This window comes from Podarcis muralis, chromosome 15 (assembly GCF_964188315.1).
Source record: "Podarcis muralis chromosome 15, rPodMur119.hap1.1, whole genome shotgun sequence".
In the NCBI taxonomy this organism is placed as follows: domain Eukaryota; kingdom Metazoa; phylum Chordata; class Lepidosauria; order Squamata; family Lacertidae; genus Podarcis; species Podarcis muralis.
In genome coordinates this window covers 41,532,152-41,549,922 of record NC_135669.1, presented here as the reverse complement: position 1 = coordinate 41,549,922, position 17,771 = coordinate 41,532,152, and the positions used below count along the sequence as shown (strand labels likewise).

At 47.7% G+C, this 17,771-nt stretch overlaps 1 protein-coding gene across 3 annotated transcripts in view; it reads right to left on the bottom strand.

Moving 5' to 3' along the window:
- Positions 1–7,981: 7,981 nt before the first annotated feature.
- The window catches only part of TEX14 (testis expressed 14, intercellular bridge forming factor), a 51,477-nt gene continuing 41,687 nt past the window's right edge, over positions 7,982–17,771 (bottom strand). For 2 of the 3 annotated variants that reach the window (XM_028708894.2, XM_028708902.2), the window contains 6 exons: positions 17,198–17,319; positions 15,928–16,118; positions 12,291–12,390; positions 11,537–11,648; positions 9,376–9,471; positions 7,982–8,118 (listed from right to left, as the gene is read on the bottom strand). In XM_028708894.2, coding sequence (XP_028564727.2) covers positions 8,013–8,118; positions 9,376–9,471; positions 11,537–11,648; positions 12,291–12,390; positions 15,928–16,118; positions 17,198–17,319 — 727 coding nt within the window. In that variant the 3' untranslated portion in view covers positions 7,982–8,012. Of the gene's footprint in view, positions 8,119–9,375; positions 9,472–11,536; positions 11,649–12,290; positions 12,391–15,927; positions 16,119–17,190; positions 17,320–17,771 lie in introns of those variants that run through there. The other variant, XM_028708899.2, reaches the window with a different exon arrangement.

Sequence of the window (17,771 nt, the reverse complement as noted above, 5' to 3'; positions counted from 1 at the left end):
GGACCATTTTTTAAAAAATAATAATGCAGGAAATATTTTTGGGGGGTGAGGGAACCATGCTGTCAACATCACAGGCACTAGCCAATTGGTGCCTTTGAAAGCTGACTTCCCCTACATGATGAGAAGACGAGGAAACAATAATAATGCTATTATTTGCTCCCCACCCATTGGACTGGGTTGCCCCAATCACTCGGGGCGGCTTCCAGCATATACAAAAATATAATAAAACATTAAAAGCTTCTCTGTACAGGGCTGCCTTCAGACGTCTTCTAAAGGTTGTATAGTTACTTATCTCCTTGACAACTGACGGAGTTTCTCCACTGAGAAAAGAATACATTTGGGTTGACTGCAGAAGGCATGTCTCTTTCCCTGTTCTATAGCTCTTCTTCTGCCCTCACTTTGCTAGGTAGGAAAACAGGAAGTGAGCATGAAGGGTAAGTGAGGACAATAAATCATCACTTGCCATTCATGGTCCAGGGCAGGATGCCCTGCGCTTCCTGTTGAGCCTGCCTCCCATGAACACCTGAACCCAAACAGATTGATATTAAGTGACAAGTGGGAGCTAATTGCACTGACGGGTCCATGCTGAGCGTAATTATCCAGAGAGGAGTTTGCTGCAAATCAATTAATTAAGAGTGCCTTTCCCCTTTTTAAAGCCATGCTTGCACTCCCACCCACTCCCCCTGGTGCCACCGGTCGCTTCGTTTTCTCCCAATTAATACAATTCATCTGCTTTTTGTTTACAACCATCAGGACTTAATCCAATTAATTAAATGTTAAGCGGCGCTCCGTTGACTATCACTAGAGGAAAAGAAGGGGAGGGGGGTTAAATTTGCAAAGAGCAACAAAAAGAGAATTTGTCACTAATAATTTGCAAAGTGAGGAAGTGATGCTTTCTGCTGCTTGTTCACTCTCTGTGTGCTGACACATGCTGGGTATGCAAGTTTGGTGGTGAAGCGCTTGCCTTCCATAGAACACAGAGTGCCAATTATGAAAGAGGCAGAATATTGCCCCATCTAGCTCAGTATAGTCCAAACTATTTCCTCGCCCCCATATAATTTTTATTAAGTTTTTCCTTTTATAACACAACAAATCCAACCTTACAATAACAAATATACTCCGTAGTATAATCCAAACTAGTGGTTCTCAGACGGTGCGGCAGGAGACAATGGCAAGTGTTGCGGGAAGATTCAAAGAAACTTCAGAATGTTCCCACTGGTAAGTTTTAAGACAAGCAATGAATTTTGCAGCCTCGTACAGGGACATGTTGCAACACTGGTGGAAAAAGATTTGATAATTACTTCCCACCGTCGTCTACAGAAAACTTTGACCAGGTTACAGACCCCTTTTCGAACTGCAGCTGTTCAGGGCTGACATTGAATGAAGAAGAGGAAATGGCCTGCATTTTGCACGCTCACACCTTGAAAATGAAACACAGGACTCTTTTTTTGGGTATACAACCAGAAACAGTATCCCCACTTCTCTTCAAGAGCATTGGCTATTCTTCCACAGTTCCCCATCACATATTGTTGTGAACAGGGATTTTCTACTCTGGCAAATATGAAAGATCAGAAAAGAGAAAGGCTTGTGTTGATGAGGAGATGAAAGTTTGTCTCAATTTAGATCTAATATAAAGGAGATTATCAGGCAAAAGCAAGCTCACGCCTCACAATGAGCTTGTATCCATACTTAAGGTACATATCTAAGAGGCTTGTTTATAATTATATTTTGGGAATGACTCACGTTTTTTGGTAGCTGCGTTGTTTCATACTTTCTGGATGTCCTGTGATTATATTATAAAACAGTTGTGTTCCGTCTTATAAATCAAACACTGCTAATTGTTGTTTTGGTTGCTGATGTATTTTTTATCAATAAAAAATTTGGCGTGGAGCAAATTTTTATTCTGAAAAGTGTGGACCAGAGAAAAAAGTTTGAGAGCCACTGATCTACACTGACTCACTGTGGCTCTCCAGGGTTTCAGGCAGAGGGGATGTTTGCCAGCCTGCCCCTGAGATAGTAGGATTGAATCAGAAACCTCCTGCATGCTCCACCACTGAGCCACAGCCCTACCAGCTCTTCCGGGGGGTGGATTTGAAGGGGAAGTAGTATGAATTAGGCAGATTCACCTTTCAAGGCAAACCAAATCTATTATCTCCCCCATTCTCATAATCTGAACCCAAAGCCCAGTGTTCGTCCCTGCACTGGGATGGCGTAGCAATGGAGAAGAAATTTGGCTCAGTTTGCAATTAAAAGTGGACGCACCAAATTTCGCACTTTCCGAAACAATGCACACCCTGAACCACAGCTGCCACCCTTTGAAATTTGCACTTCTCCAAATTTCTCAGTGCTGTTATTCCATGAGAGCAGGAAAAATGGCCCTAAGGACCCATGCGATGGAGGTGGAAGTAGACTTTAGTTTTGAGGTGGGTGCTGTATCCTTTTTTTAAAATTGCAAACAGGCGTGGGGAACTGAACTTAAGCCTGGAAAAAATGAGCAGCAGAGGTAAATTGAAATTGACAAATTCGCCCACCCCTAACCAAAGTGCAAAAAAGCCACCCAACAACCGCTAGGCAGACCTGGGTCTCTTGTTTCTTATCCAGGATTCAGGTAAGGAAGGAAGAGACTCTACTGGCACTAGGAAACAGTTCATTATAAAAGAACTGCTGTAATCGTGACATGTTCCAAGCTGAGCTGAGGGACAACTCCGTGTATTCAAGGCTTGTCACCAGACAAGGTGGCTTTCTGCTGTCTCCTGGACTGGCATAAGCATTAACTTGTGACAGAATTGAATAAATTGAGTTGCACCAACCCACCCACACTGCATTCCCAAGACGGCTTGCGCAGCACATGTTCTTAATAATCTGTTTCCTGACACTGTCTGGCATCTCCTCCTCTAGGATCCTCGGCCGGTTGGTGTCACTTTCAATTCTTTAAAAACGTGTTCCAAGAATTCAAGTGAGACAAAAAGGCGTGATGGACGGGGAAAAGAAGCTTCCACCTGCAGGGTGATCACAAGAACTGGCTCCCACGTTGACAGCTAACAGTGAACCTCATAGCGTGGACAGAGTTCCAGCCTAAGCTGCCCCAAAGAAGTAAATGGGGTGTTGCTTTGCCCGTGAGATTTTCAAGCACCTCATTGGTCTCAGACATTTTATCGGAGAACAAGGGTGAGGAGAAGAATCGCTGCAGGGGTCTACAAGGGGTGGGTGGGGGTTCATTTACTGTTTGCATTTTAATGAGAATCAATGTCAGACTTCCCAGAACAATATGCAAACCAAAAATGAAACTGTCAACATCCACACATCTCTGACTTGCACAATATAGCTCCCCCCAAACAATAAAAAATTGTATATACACACACACACACACACTATATATATATATATATATATGCAGGTTTTGGTGTCCTCGGGTGTCTTCCCGTGTAAAAGTTGGGGTGTCTAGGCGACGTTTCGACGAGGTCTCACTCGTCATCTTCAGGCTGGTGTTTTTGGCTTCTTGTTACTGGAACAGAGCAGGATCTCAGTGTTTGAGTTCCTATAAATACTGTTGAGGAGGTGTGGTGTATAGCCTCCAATGTTCTGGGCAGAGAGGAAGTTCCCAGGCTAGTGTGCCTTTTCTTCTTTTGTTCCTTAATTGCTTGAGGGATATCTTGAGTGATTTCTTGAGTGATATCCTGAGTACCACTTAGGTGGGTCATTAGGTGTGGATTAGTTGCTAAAGCCTTTGTGTCTTGACCTCTTGAACTTTGTGCAGAGTTTTTCTGAGAAGATGGCTGTACTGCACTTGTGCTCTGGCTTGGCTTCGTGTATAGGGGCGAGCTGTGGTTTTGTGGCCTGTGCCAGCCAGATCTGTGTAGGGATTGCAGGGGGGTGCAGCATCCGGAGGTGCCACCATGGTTTGGCTACTGGATGGTGTCTGTAATTTATCTGTGGAGAGGGTCTGGGTTTGGGTCTGGTGTGGTTGATTGGTGATGGCGTTCTGTGTGCCTCTGGATCTGGTGTCAGTTTTTGTGGGGAGGGCTAATTTCCAGATGTCTGGCAAGCGGGATGTGTCGTCACGCTTGTTCATGTTGTGAGGGTGTTTCTCTATCTCGATGGCTTCCATGATTATTCTCTTGTGGTGAATAATCCATGGTGGCACCTCCGGATGCTGCACCCCCCTGCAATCCCTACACAGATCTGGCTGGCACAGGCCACAAAACCACAGCTCGCCCCTATACACGAAGCCAAGCCAGAGCACAAGTGCAGTACAGCCATCTTCTCAGAAAAACTCTGCACAAAGTTCAAGAGGTCAAGACACAAAGGCTTTAGCAACTAATCCACACCTAATGACCCACCTAAGTGGTACTCAGGATATCACTCAAGAAATCACTCAAGATATCCCTCAAGCAATTAAGGAACAAAAGAAGAAAAGGCACACTAGCCTGGGAACTTCCTCTCTGCCCAGAACATTGGAGGCTATACACCACACCTCCTCAACAGTATTTATAGGAACTCAAACACTGAGATCCTGCTCTGTTCCAGTAACAAGCCAAAAACACCAGCCTGAAGATGACGAGTGAGACCTCGTCGAAACGTCGCCTAGACACCCCAACTTTTACACGGGAAGACACCCGAGGACACCAAAACCTGCATTCCTGTACCCGTGAAAATCTACGAAAGCATATATATATATATATATATATATATATATACACACACACACATATATCTAGCTCCCCCACCACTCTGGGTGGCTTCCAACAAAATATTAAAAATACTAGAAGAAAAGGGTCCATAAAGTGCCTATATCAGGGAGATGGACATACCAAGATGCACTGTATTAAACGAATTTGTTTGCAAAAATGTGTCTAATGCTAATGAATCACCACAAGAGCTTTTGCTTTCAACTGCAAACCAAATTTCAGACTGGGAGAATAAACGTAAGGCTTATTTGCACGTTACAAGCTCCCTCTATGCCTGTGGGAATCATTCATTGATTAATACAGTTATGCACCCAAGTGGGCAGTGATTGTGCATTACGTATAAATAACTGTGCAAGTGTACAACTCGGCTATTTGTGTACACAGATTGTACACTCCTGGAATGTAATGTCCAGACAGTGAAACTGACAGGTTTTTCCATTCCTACCTCCTTCTGGTTACCTTTTGCATTCAAGTAACCACGCAGCCCATCGCATTAAGACCTAGGGTGGCTCGACTGAAGGTACAAACATAAAGAGAGCCTGCTGGATGAGGCCAATGGTTCATCCAGTCCAGGATCCTGTTCTCATAGTGGCCAACCAGATGCCGGTGGGAAACCTGACCCAAGCACAAGAGTACTTTCCCCTCCTGCAGTTCCCAAGAGCAGGGAATGTGTTGAACGTGAAACGTGCATGCTAAGCCTGGAACGTTCCATTGGACTATGGTGAAGACTTACAGAATCAGCGGAAGGGAAAGGCGTAGACTCCTAGCAGCCAGGGAAGGTGGGAGCTGTTGTCCAACATCTGGAGTACAGTGGTACCTCGGGTTACATACGCTTCAGGTTACAGACACTTCAGGTTACAGACTCCGCTAACCCAGAAATAGTACCTTGGGTTAAGAACTTTGCTTCAGGATGAGAACAGAAATCGTGCTCCGGCGGCGCAGCAGCAGCAGGAGGCCCCACTACCTAAAGTGGTGCTTTAGGTTAAGAACAGTTTCAGGTTAAGAATGGACCTCCGGAATGACTTAAGTACTTAACCCGAGGTACCACTGTACTGCGTTCACTCCCCCAAACAAAGAGTAAAGAGAGGGAATGAATGTGAGCAGCAGTGTCACTCTTCTAGTTGGATGAGGGCAGAAATGTGTGCATTTCATCCTTAAAACACACCTTAGATTACATTTTAGTTCTGATGTGGGACATGGCTCTGTAACTTCCACCCAACCCCTTTGCGGGGCCAAAGTGGTGGTTAAAAAAACTAGACTGGGGCACTTGGTTAAGCATTTACCAACCCCAACAGCCCACATTTAATGCAAAAGTGAGCCCCAAGTGACTGTCCCAAGAGCTAAGGCTGTATATGCATGTTTACTTGGGGGGCTCACGCCTATGTAAGCACCTATAGGACTGCACCTGGGGCTTGTTCTTGATGATGCCTCTGCGAGGCACAGTCCTTTTCGTTCCTGCAGGACTTGTGGAGTAAATGGGTCAGGAGGATGGACTGCATTTCTTTGTTTACTGCTGTTGATAAGTCAATCTTTTGTGTTTTTTCTCCCCTCAAAGGGTATTGGTGCACAGCAAACCTCTCACCTCTGAGACCTTGTTTAAAAAAGCATTATTAATTACCAAAAACCCCACAGGGCCACAGGTTTCTGGTCCTGGAGTCTCCTCCTTTCCAAACCCACGGTCAGCACAGAGGCTGCTTCTGGGGTTTGGTGCAGGCGTTTCTGTGTTTTTGCACCCACAGAAATCAGGGGATCCCAGAAGATGCGTCAGCTAAACGATGCCCCCTTTCCCACCGCAATGGCACAGCCTCCCACTGTGGAGCGGGAACTATTTGGAAGCAGCTGGAGAGGGATCACTGGCGGAAATAACACAACGCGGTGGGTTGTTTTTTCCCCACACATTCCTGTATTAAATATAACAGTGTTCATTAAGTTATCTTTCGAGCATATGGTTCATGTTTTTACCCTTCAGGCTGTTTTTGTTTCATTTTTGGTGGTGTGTTTTTCTTTTCTTTTCTTCAAAAAAAGTCTTGGTTCCTGCAGGCAGCATCAATCCCTGCTTTGCCACTCGGCTGCGCACAGTTCCACTCTTCAGAACAAGCACAGGAAAAATGAGATGCTGTCGCCCTGTCAGAATCTGAATGGTAAGGAGAGGCTCCCCTATCAGGGTGGACTAGACTGAGAGAAGTGTGCAAATGACTGCCGGGGCCATGAAGCCTACACAACTGTTGGATGGCTATCCTCCAGGTCTCCCACTGCACATGGGCCCTCTATATCCACAAAGAAGTTGGTCAAGCAGCCTCGAGAGGACAGCTGGCAAGGTTTTCCCAGCATCTCCCGCCCCGATGCCACCATTCTTGTGTTATGCAAGAGAGAGAAGAGGAAAAGCATGCCGTTTTACTGATTTTTAGATATTGCGTTGGACCGGGGAGGGTGTGGGAGGAGAATGAGCTTAACCAAAAAGATTGTGTTTTGAAAAGCAATCCCGTTTTGCAAAATAAACGAGGCGTCTGGCCTCCTGTTCCTAAGCACCTACTATATCAAACGGATGCATCAGGCACATTTGAGCGAGACGTGAAAAATTGGTTTCCTTCTAGCGGCTGCTTCGGTTTCATAGTCGGCCTAATCCCTCGCAAGGCAATCTTCCGCAGGCGGCTGTAAATCCTGCCTAACAAGGTTAGGAGAGGAGCTCTTAACTCCCCGGCAGAGCACCTGCTTAGCATGCAGAAGGTCCCAGGTCCCAATCCCCAGTGCACGCTTACTGGGGGTCATGGCCCAGGTAGGGGCTCTGCAGGGGGCAGATGAGTTTCTGCTCCAGTGGAGTCTGATTGGTGGATGTGGGTGGATGCTTTTGGGGTGTGTGTGTGTGTGTGCGTGCATGCGCTATTTGGGGAAGAGAACCAGTGAAAAGTTTCACATCGCAACAAGTTGAGCAAGCATTTCGGAGGAAAAGGTCTTGCCACAAAGAGGGTCATACTTGCATAAACCTGGTTCTCCCCCTTCGTCGTTCATAAGAGCCTGCTGGATCAGGCCAAAGGCCTCTCTAGCGCAGCGCCCTGCTCTCAGTGGCCAACCAGGTGCCTGTGGGGAAACAGGGAGCAGGACCTCAGCACAAAAGCATTTGCTCCTCCTGTGGTTTCCAGCAACTGGCATTTGAAAGCAACTGTGGAGGCACAAGCCACCATGGCCAGTAACCACTGATGGCCCTCTCGTCCGTTAGGTTTGATTTGTTTTGAGCTTTGTGAGGTTTCGAACTCAACACTTGGGGGGGAAAAGAACACTAAAAAGACACAATGAAGAGACACGGTTCCACCTTTCTTTTATGGATCAAGACAGACCTTCAACATTCTCAGCAGAACCCTCCGATTCGCTGAAGCTGTCCTCTGCTCCGTCCCTCATCTCGATGTTTCCGTGATGGGCGTGGCTTGGTTCCCTTAGGGGACAGAGAGGTCCTGTGTCAGGGGCAGCTTTGGGGTGCGGCCCGTTTTTAATGGCATCTATCCAATCGGCACTTCTGGAAACAATTGGGACCTACAAAAGCAGCCCTTTCTAAAACAGCACGAGAAATGAAAGCCAGGTAGCCTTCAAAATTCATCCTTCTGCGAAATTTGTGGCGCAGTTCTCCAACCAAACGATATGTAGAAAAATTAACACACGAGGATGAAGTGTGCATATAAACGCAAGTATTTGTGGGGGAATATACAGTGGTGCAATACAGTTAGAAAGACTGCTTGTAAAAATGTGTACCTTATGTTAAAAATTGCATTCAAAAATGCATAGTTTGGATAAACCTACACCGGAATACTTGCAAATTTTCGTAAGCTTTTAATAATAACAACAAATAGCTGTTGAAGTGTGGAGAATTGAATTTTAGATTTAGAAAAGGAGAACCCATGAGAGCAGAAGTCGACAGTTTCATCCATGTCTACTTGGAAGAATCACCTTCTCCTGTATATATACCTGCCTAGGCCTTGAGATCTTCATGGGAGGCCCTTCTACCGGTTAGGTTCATAGGGTTGCAGCCAATGCTAGTCCTACTCAGAGTAGACCCACTGAAGTTAATGCACATGACTAACTTCAATAAGCTCACTGTGGGCAGAATCAGTTTACACCAAGTCCATTGCTCCATTTAGCTCAGTGTTATTTACAAGGTCTGTGTTCACCAGTAACGCTAAGCCATAGTTCACATTAACCACAGTTTATAAACCAACAAGAAACTGTGGCTGGCGAGCATGGTTTGCTCCTGGTTAATAAAGCCATTGATTAAGCTACTGCATGAGAAGTTTGCAAGCAGGAAACTGAGAGAATCAATGACCCTCCAGATGTTCCAGTTACAGATGTTACTAGACTCCTCCAGATGTTACTAGACTCCAACTTCCAACCCGAGACAGCTTGGACAAGGATCAAGAAATTGTAATATTCAGCAAGTTCTCCTACCTCTGAGCTACTGTTATGTCTGCACTGAGCCAAGCAGTATAGAAACAAGCTGGTACAGAGCCATCCTTAAGCCTGCCAGGTACATTTGCCTTTTTCTCAATCCACCTCAAGCTGCTATCGAGCAGTGCCTTCTAATATGCTGCTGCTTCTGGCACTAGTCAGTTTGCCAGCTCCACTGACATCCCTTCATTCTCACAAGCAGAGAACAGTCTTCCTTGGGTGATAGGAATGGGTTGTCAGTCACTTCACTAACCTCTTGATGGGGGCTGATGGCTCTGCGCGAGGGCTGCGACTGTCGGCAACTGGCCTGAGGACAGCTTCCAAAACATCATCAAGGCTTGAGTGAGCCCTGCAAAAGAAAAGGAAACACATGCCCCCAAAATCCAGATTATTAGAAAGGATGCTGGCATGTTGAAGGGCTGGGTGCTTGGTGGGGTGGAGACACACACACACACACACACACACACACACACAGAGAGAGAGAGAGAGAGAGAGAGAGAGAGAGAGAGAGAGAGAGAGAAAACCATTTTCTCTATCGCTGCCTTTTACTGATACCACTCAAGGTTATTAGGCCTGCAAAGGGAGTTTGAAGAAAGAATTCCAATGCACTTTTTCACTGCCTTTCATTGCTGGCTTACACTGAATGTTGGCTTCTCTGCTTCTTTCGCTCTGCATCCTTGCTGCTATGCAAACAGGGTTTGTTTTATTATTATGAACACAGGATTTTTCTTTATATAGAGACAAGACCTGTTGGGTCCTCCTAGCTCAGCATTTTTATCCCTGAATGGCAGCAGCTCTCCAAGATGCCGGGCAGGGAGTCTCTCCCTTCCCCTAACTGGAAATGCCACTGAGGATTGAACCTGAGGTCTTCTGCATGCAAGGCAGGTGCTCTATCAATGAGATGATGCTGTCCCATCCCCCACCCCCTGTTGTATTGTAACTTATTGAATTCTGAACGTTGCAGTTTTGATGGGTGTTGTTTTATCTGTATTTTAATTGTATGCACACTTATTTGGAATGAGGTGTACTAGAAAACCAGTTTGTAAGACTTTTGCATTCAAGTAACCAACTGGCCACGTGACCCGGAAGTGTCTGCGGACAGCGCTGGCTCCCGGCCTATAGAGTGAGATGAGCGCACAACCCTAGAGTCTGGCAAGACTGGCCCGTACGGGCAGGGGTACCTTTACCTTTACCTTAACCAACTGCAGGGTTAAACCCTGTGGGTTAAACCACAGAGCCTAGGACTTCCCGATCAGAAGGTTGGCGGTTCAAATCCTTGCAACGGGGTGAGCTCCTGCTGCTTGGTCCCTGCTCCTGCCAACCTAGCAGTTCGAAAGCACGTCAAAGTGCAAGTAGATAAATAGGTACCGCTCCAGCGGGAAGGTAAAAGGCGTTTCCGTGCGCTGCTCTGGTTCGCCAGAAGCGGCTTAGTCATGCTGGCCACATGACCTGGAAGCTGTACGCCGGCTCCCTCGGCCAGTAAAGCGAGATGAGCGCCCCAACCCCAGAGTCAGCCACGACTGGACCTAATGGTCAGGGGTCCCTTTACCTTTACTTTTAACCAACTGCAGAGAAATGCTGTAGAGCTGATTTAACAACTCTGGAACGCAATGAAGTGCTGGGCAAAGGTTCTCCGCAAACTTTCGGCAGGTGGAGGCAAAGTTTTATTCAGCACTACTGCTTTACAACAGCAGAAGCATTTAAAGGCTGATTGGGCTCCTCAAGTCAGTGGTTTTCAACCAGTGTGCCATGGCAATCTGGGGTGCCTTGAATGATGGTCAGAGGTGCTGCGGGCAACACTGGCCTCTATCCCTCTTTCCTTCCCTCCCTCCTCTGATGCCCTCTGGCATCTCTGCCTCCCAAAGGCTTGCAGAGATGTTTATTGCAGCAGCCCTGGCTATAAGCTCTGCAGACGAATGGTGCCTCTGGAGCTGGTGATGGGGTGCTGGTTGCCAGGAGCGGAAGCAGACTCAGAAAAGCCCGGCCAGCCAGTCCATCAGCCCTCACTGTTGGGAATGGACGGACAAGTCCCAGGCCCCTGTGGGGCATTGAGAGTAGGCACCTCTTTGGCGTGGGAGGGCAGCTCAGAGACCAGGGATGGCGACAGCAGATGCCCGGAGGACTCCCAAGGAGAGGGGAGAGGAGGCTGAGGGAGGACTCCGCAAGGGGGTTGTTCGGAAAAGAGCGAGAGGCTGCCAGCTCTGCAGGCAAGGGGTGACATAACTGGGCTCCTGAGCCCTACAGGGGGGCCACAGAAAGAATGTAATTGGTTAAGGGAGCCGTGGAATCAAAAAGGTTGAACACCTCTGCCTTAAGTGATCAGGGAACTGGCAATGGAAAGAGCCCATCTTGCTGGACTGAAGCAAAATTTATCTCTCTCACACCCATCCCAGTTCTAGAAGCTTGCTGTGTACCTGTCTGTATCTTCTTCTAGACACAAAGTGTCGTTGTTCCAGAGGCTGCCATCAGCTTTGCACTCGTCCAGCTTTATTTCTTTATCTTCTGGATCTGCTTGCTCAGGAATCACTGGCATCAAAAGAGCATTAACAGGATACGTCAAAGAGCTGGAGATATTCTGGAGCGTTTTTGCCAAACAATACCTAGCTCAGCCAGTTTCAAGATCTGGCAATGGATACCCGGTCCAGCCTGCACCTTCTATAAAAACTGAAATTCCACTTTACCGCACCGGCAACTTCGAAGGAGCTTCCAAGAATAGTTTTCTGATCTACAGTGGTACCTTGGTTTAGTCCAGTTTAAGAACGATTTGGTTTACGAACTCCGCAAAACTGGAAAGAGTGTCTTGGTTTGAGAACTTTACCTTGGTCTAAGAATGGAATCCGAATTGTGGAAGGGCACCGGCGGTGGGAAGCCTCATTAGGGAAAGCACACCTTGGTTTAAGAACGGTTTCGGTTTAAGAACAGACTTCGCGAACAGATTAAGTTCGTAAACCAAGGTACCACTGTATTTTCAAAGCATCAGGGCAGCTGTCGTGCTCCGTTATTTTGTTTGCATTTATTTGCACATCTGAATTGGGCTGCATTTTATAAATCATAGTATTTAGGGAGCTGAGTTCGGTAGGCCCTTAGGGACTGCTGATGAGGTGGTGTGTGGTGGACGTTATATTCCTGAGACTCAGGAACCCTCAATCTGCATGCTGCCTGCCCTACCTTCCTGGAGCTGGCTCTCCTGAGCAGAAGGGGGAGCCTCCAATTCTTTCTGACCCCTCTGAAGTTGCAACTGTACGCCAGGGGGTTCCGACGAGGCACCCTGTGAAACATAAATGCTCAGAGGTGGTTTTTTTAAGGCGTTAAGATCGACAAGGGCGGCCCCAGCTCCCTTTTCCTTAATCAGAATTAACCCTAGGATGGGTCAGAAACAGGGATGTGTGCTTAAATAAATTGTGGACTTTGGTACAGATTCACTTGGTCCACACACCCTGCTCTCCTGGAGTAATATGCAGCTGGAAGCTTCATCTATTTACTTCCTTGCAAACAATTTATATACCCTTTGATTGTTGTGGGGGAGGGCACAAAGCAGTTTACGAAAAGAACAATAAAAACAGTAAAAACATCCACTTAAAAACAAGGTAGCTCAGCTGGTAAGAGTGCGAGACTCTTAACCTCAGGGTCTTGGGTTCGAGCCCCATGTTGGGCGAAATATTCCTGCATTGCAGGGGGTTGGACTAGATGATTCTCGTGGTCCCTTTCGACTCTACATGCTTTTAGCAGGTGCCGAAAGGGGGACAGTGAAGGCACGGCCTCGTGTCAATAAGCAGGGAGTTCCAAAGTGTGGGTGCTGCCACGCTAAAAGATCACTTTCTTACAAATTCGGAACGAGTGCTTTGTGGCACCTGTGACCAGTGCCAGCTCTGCAGATTGAAGCAGACTACACAGCATCAGGTGACTATACAGCATCAGGTAAACTTATGTTACTTACCAGCTTTTGCACTTCCTGGCTGAACAAAGTACTATGAAAATAGCTTTACAGAGAATTATGAAAGAAGATCATCAGTTGCTTATGCTAAATGCCCATGGGGGCAGGGAGACAAGAGGGAGGCATATTGACAAGAGGGGGCCAACATCCCCCCCCCTCACTGCCCAGGGGAGGCAGGGCCACATATTGCAAGGCTGATTGGAATAGCCAGATCCTTCAACCTCCCCCCTGCTAAGCCAACACTGACTGGCAGTGACTCTCCAGGAATTCAGACAAGGAGCTTCTCCCAGCCCCACCTGGAGATGCTGTGGGGCTGAACCCGGGACCTTCTGCATGCATAGCACGCACTCTGCCTATGAGTTATGGCCCTTCTCCAGATTAGTGAAAATAATTTGTCCTCACTCCCTGCCTCCCCGCTCAGTCACTAGGGGATACAAAAGCTTCTCATGCCATGCTGACTGATGAGCAAAGCTGGTCGTGTTTTTGGGGGAGGGAACATGCCTGGCCCTTGCCTAATTGCGAAAAACATCCCCCCCCCTTTTCCGTGGGAGGGAAGCAGTTGATTAAAGGGAAAACTCCCTCTAGTCATTTATCCTTCCAGCCTGGCCTCCTTGGTCTGGAATTCTGCACAGCGACTCCAGCCAAGATGAATCTGCGGCCCCTAATGAGTTTAATAAGCACCGGCCGGCTGCCTGGCCAGTCCCTGAGTAGGCGGCAGTGACCTGCCGACTGCTGTTGTGGTTCGGTGACCTCCAATTTTCGTCTAGAAGCAGCAACAGCCCTGCCGATGAATGACAACCGGGCGGGCGGGCGAGGGGGGGGGAGCACGAGGGGAACTCGGCAGCTCCTTAGAATTCTATTGAATGGCAGGGGAGATAATGGAGGGGAAGAGCTGCTGCAACACAGATCAAGGGGACCGGCTGAGGTTGCCTTGGAAATGCGCTGAGAGAACAGAGCAAGGGCTGTTTGACACCACAGAACTGATAATGTCTCCCCGACTGCTTGTTGCTTTAACAAACGTGGGCACATTACATCACTTTCTGAGGTTTTCTTGGGAGGCTTTCTTGACATTTTAAGAAAAGCTGTGCTAAAACAAAGACCAAACTCTTAAGGGCAAGGCTGGTGCCGAGGTTTGGCGAGTTTGGGTGTTTCCTAGGGGTCCCCCTTAGGACTAGCAAATGGCCCCCACCAACCAGCAGGAAGTGGATTTCCCATCCCCATGCTCCAATTATAGTTTCACATCACACCTGGTTTTCAGTTCAAGTTGGAGCATTCCTAAGATCGGCTTCAGGATGGGTGAAGAATGTGCAGAAGCTTGCTTGTTTTCACTTTATTGTCTCCCCACCCCGCCCAATTGGATTTTTTGATGTGCGACAGCACACAACACGCATTGATGAAACTGCAGGACACACACAAAAAGGAATCTTGATGGGGTAACTGCATTATTGTAGTTGGATTCTTTCTGCAGTTGCCTGGGTAGGAGGGAAACTGGATTTTTACTCTGAACTCTGTGTAAGCCCTGACTGACTCAACAACAACTTTGACTTATCTGATTAGTCACATGAGGCAGCAGGTTCCCAACTACTATAAAATTATGTTTTGTGGAAGCAGCGGTCATTGCTGTTTTCGCCACTGGGAAAAGTGGGAGAACGCACTTTGTGTGGAATATCCTATTTGCATCCTCAGGAAATGTACATTATTTGTGCATTTTGAAAAACAAAAAAAGGGATATGATATAATATTAGGTTATGTTTGCAGTGAAGGACACATCAACAAGCAAGCAGCTGCTCTGGCTGAAAACCTTCCTTCAGCCACTGATGGAGGAAAGAAATGGGCTACATTCCAGGAAAGAGTTTGTTGTCAAAACTCTCCCCAAAGACTGCAGACCTGCAGCCCGTGTTTTGTCTTCTATTATATGTTACAGTTATTTTCCTACCTGTGCCGTTAATTCTTTCTCTCTCTTCTCATATTGAGGTGTGTGTGTGTGTGTGTGTGTGTGTGTGTGTGTATGTATGCATGCTATATCCAAGGATAACATAGCATATTTTCATACTTTGGGTCTTTCTGTTCTCTATATACTCATTCAGGGAACCTCATAAGAACAGCTTGCTGGATCAGGCCAATGGCCCGCCTAGTCCAGCCCCCTTCTCTCACAGTGGCGAACCCAAAGCCTTTAATGAGAAATCCGCAAGCAGGACCAGAGCACGAGAGCCCTCTGGTCTCCTGTGGCTTCCAGCAACTGGTATTTGGCAGCATCGCTGCCCCCAGCCATGGAGGCAGGGCAGAGCCATCCAGGCTAGTAGCCATCCAGAGAGCCCTCTCTTCCTCCATGAATTTGTCTAATCCTCGTTTAAAGCCATCCAAGTTGGTGGCCATCCCTGCCTCCTGTGGCAAGGAGTTCCACAGTTTAACTATGGGTTGCATGAAGGAGGATTTTCTTTCCTCTGTCCTGAATCTTCCAACGTTCAGCTTTGTTGAGGCTCCACAAGTTCTAGTGTTATAAGGGAGAAACACTTTTCTGCCTGGCATGCACATTATGTTGACTGCATTCATTGTTGACTGCACTTTGTGCAGATCTAGACCATCAGCTGACCTAGCTCAGTGCTGCCTGCACTGACAGGCAGCCGTGGCTCTCCAGGGATTCAGGGGAGAAGATGATTCCCAGCCCCCCACAGATGCCTAGGACTGAACTTGGGACCCTGTGCATGCAGAGCACATCATGCTCCACCGCTGAGTGACATAGCCCTGAAGCACACGTTCAAAAGCTGAGCTGCGGTTGCAAACAACTTCCCTCTTGCAACTTGTTCTTCTTATGTGTTGGGGAGGAGGGAAGCCCACGTGCCCTGCGGTTCTGGCCACAATTCAACTCACCATTTTGGAGACTGCGTCCGATGGCTGATGGGTGGGGGGCAACTCTACGATCTTCCCTTGGGCACAGGCAGTGGCAAAGGTGCTGAATCCCAACAGGGAGGCCTCCCGGCTCCCCCAGCCTGTCGTGTCTATTGTCACGCAGTAGTCCTTGTACTTCGTGATGGTGGAGGAAAACCTGGGAGGCGCCTGTGCTGAAAAGACGTGGCAAAACATAGTGAGAGGGGGAGCCCTGTAAGAACACCACCCCCTTTTTTTGCCACACAGCAAAAAGTCACAAAAGGCCACCTTCTTCAGCCCAAGGGCCGCATTCCCCCGTGGGCAACCTTTCAGGGGCCAAATGCCAGGGGTGGGTGTGGCCAGAGGCAAAAACTGGGCACTTTTGTCCAGTTGCTTATGTTTCAGCCATGGACAATTCAGAGGTTTTTCTAGGGACATGTACACAAAGTCCGAACATAATTTGTTCTGAGGAAATGGTCAGTCAGGCCAATGTTAGCATAACAAGTCAGCACTTTCTATTGACTCCTATGGGAACATTTCTAATGTGTTCCCGACAGCAGAATTTTGACCCCAGGATGATGAAAAAAAAAACAGGGGGACAATGTGGCATGAAACCTCTAAAGCCATTTAACTCACCCCTAATCTAAGTGATTTAACAGCACCGCTGAACCCCAGGATCAGGGCTTCCCGAACTCCAGATGGCTAAGGCACCCACCTAAATAAAATATCCACTCCCCTCTTTAACACACCCACCCACACCAAAGGTTTAGCTTTTAAAGCACGCAACAGCAAGGTCCAGTTGCATTCAGAGAAATCCAGTTCCTGTTCCTGCTGGAGTCTATGTTCCAGCTACATCTCCTTACCTGAAACACTGGGAGGCAACAACAGTGACTCATGCAGGGAAACAGCAGGCAGCCTCCCCCCCTCCATTACTGCAAGAGCGAGTAATTCCACTGCGTCTCAGCAGCAGAAGCAACTGAACATGTTCCTGACACAGCTGCTGCAAAGTAGCCTGCAGAGGCAGATTGTCCAGAGCAGCCAATCCATTTTTTATGACCATATCTATACTGTTTAATATATATGAACAGCTCATGCAGAGATGCACCAGGCAGCCTCTTGTATAGGCCCAGTGCTTTGAGGCTCGCAGAAGCTCTTGATTACTGAATTCTGTTTCTTGCAGCACAATGGCAGTCCTCTCAATCAGTGCAGGGGCTGGGGATTAGCGCCTGAGATTGACAGCCAAGGCCCGCCTCCTCCATCCCTCACCTGTTACCTGGGCTAAGCGGAGTGCTGGCATCCATGGGCGAGTGACTGTTTCTGGGAGTTGTGTATGGTGTTGCCTTCAGCGTCTCCTCGCAGATGATGCTGGACAAGTCCTGAATATCGATGAGTGACCTAAACAAGGCAGAAGCAAGAGGTAGATGATTTGCCACAACCATGCTGGGAATGAATAGGTCATCAGATGCCAACTCTGGGACCAGAATTTGGGCCCTGCGAGAGGTGCAGCCTTTCCAAGAATTGTCTTAGGAACAACCAGAAGCTGCTTTGTACTGAGCCAGGGGCAGAGAACCTGCTTTGCAAGCAGAAGGTCCCAAGTTCAATCCCCGGCGTCTCTGGGCAGGGCTGGGAACATCCCTAGTCAGAAACCCTGGAGAGCTGCTGCCAGTCAGTGCAGACAGTACTAGGCTGGATGGACTAAAGATCTGACTCAGCATAAGCTGTAGTTCTATAGTAGAGCATCTGCTCCACACGCCCAAGGTCCCAGGTTCAATCCCAGGTGTCTTCAGCCAGGTCTCCTGTCTGAAACTGTCAAGAGACCAGGCTGAGGAGTACAACTCTGATGAGGA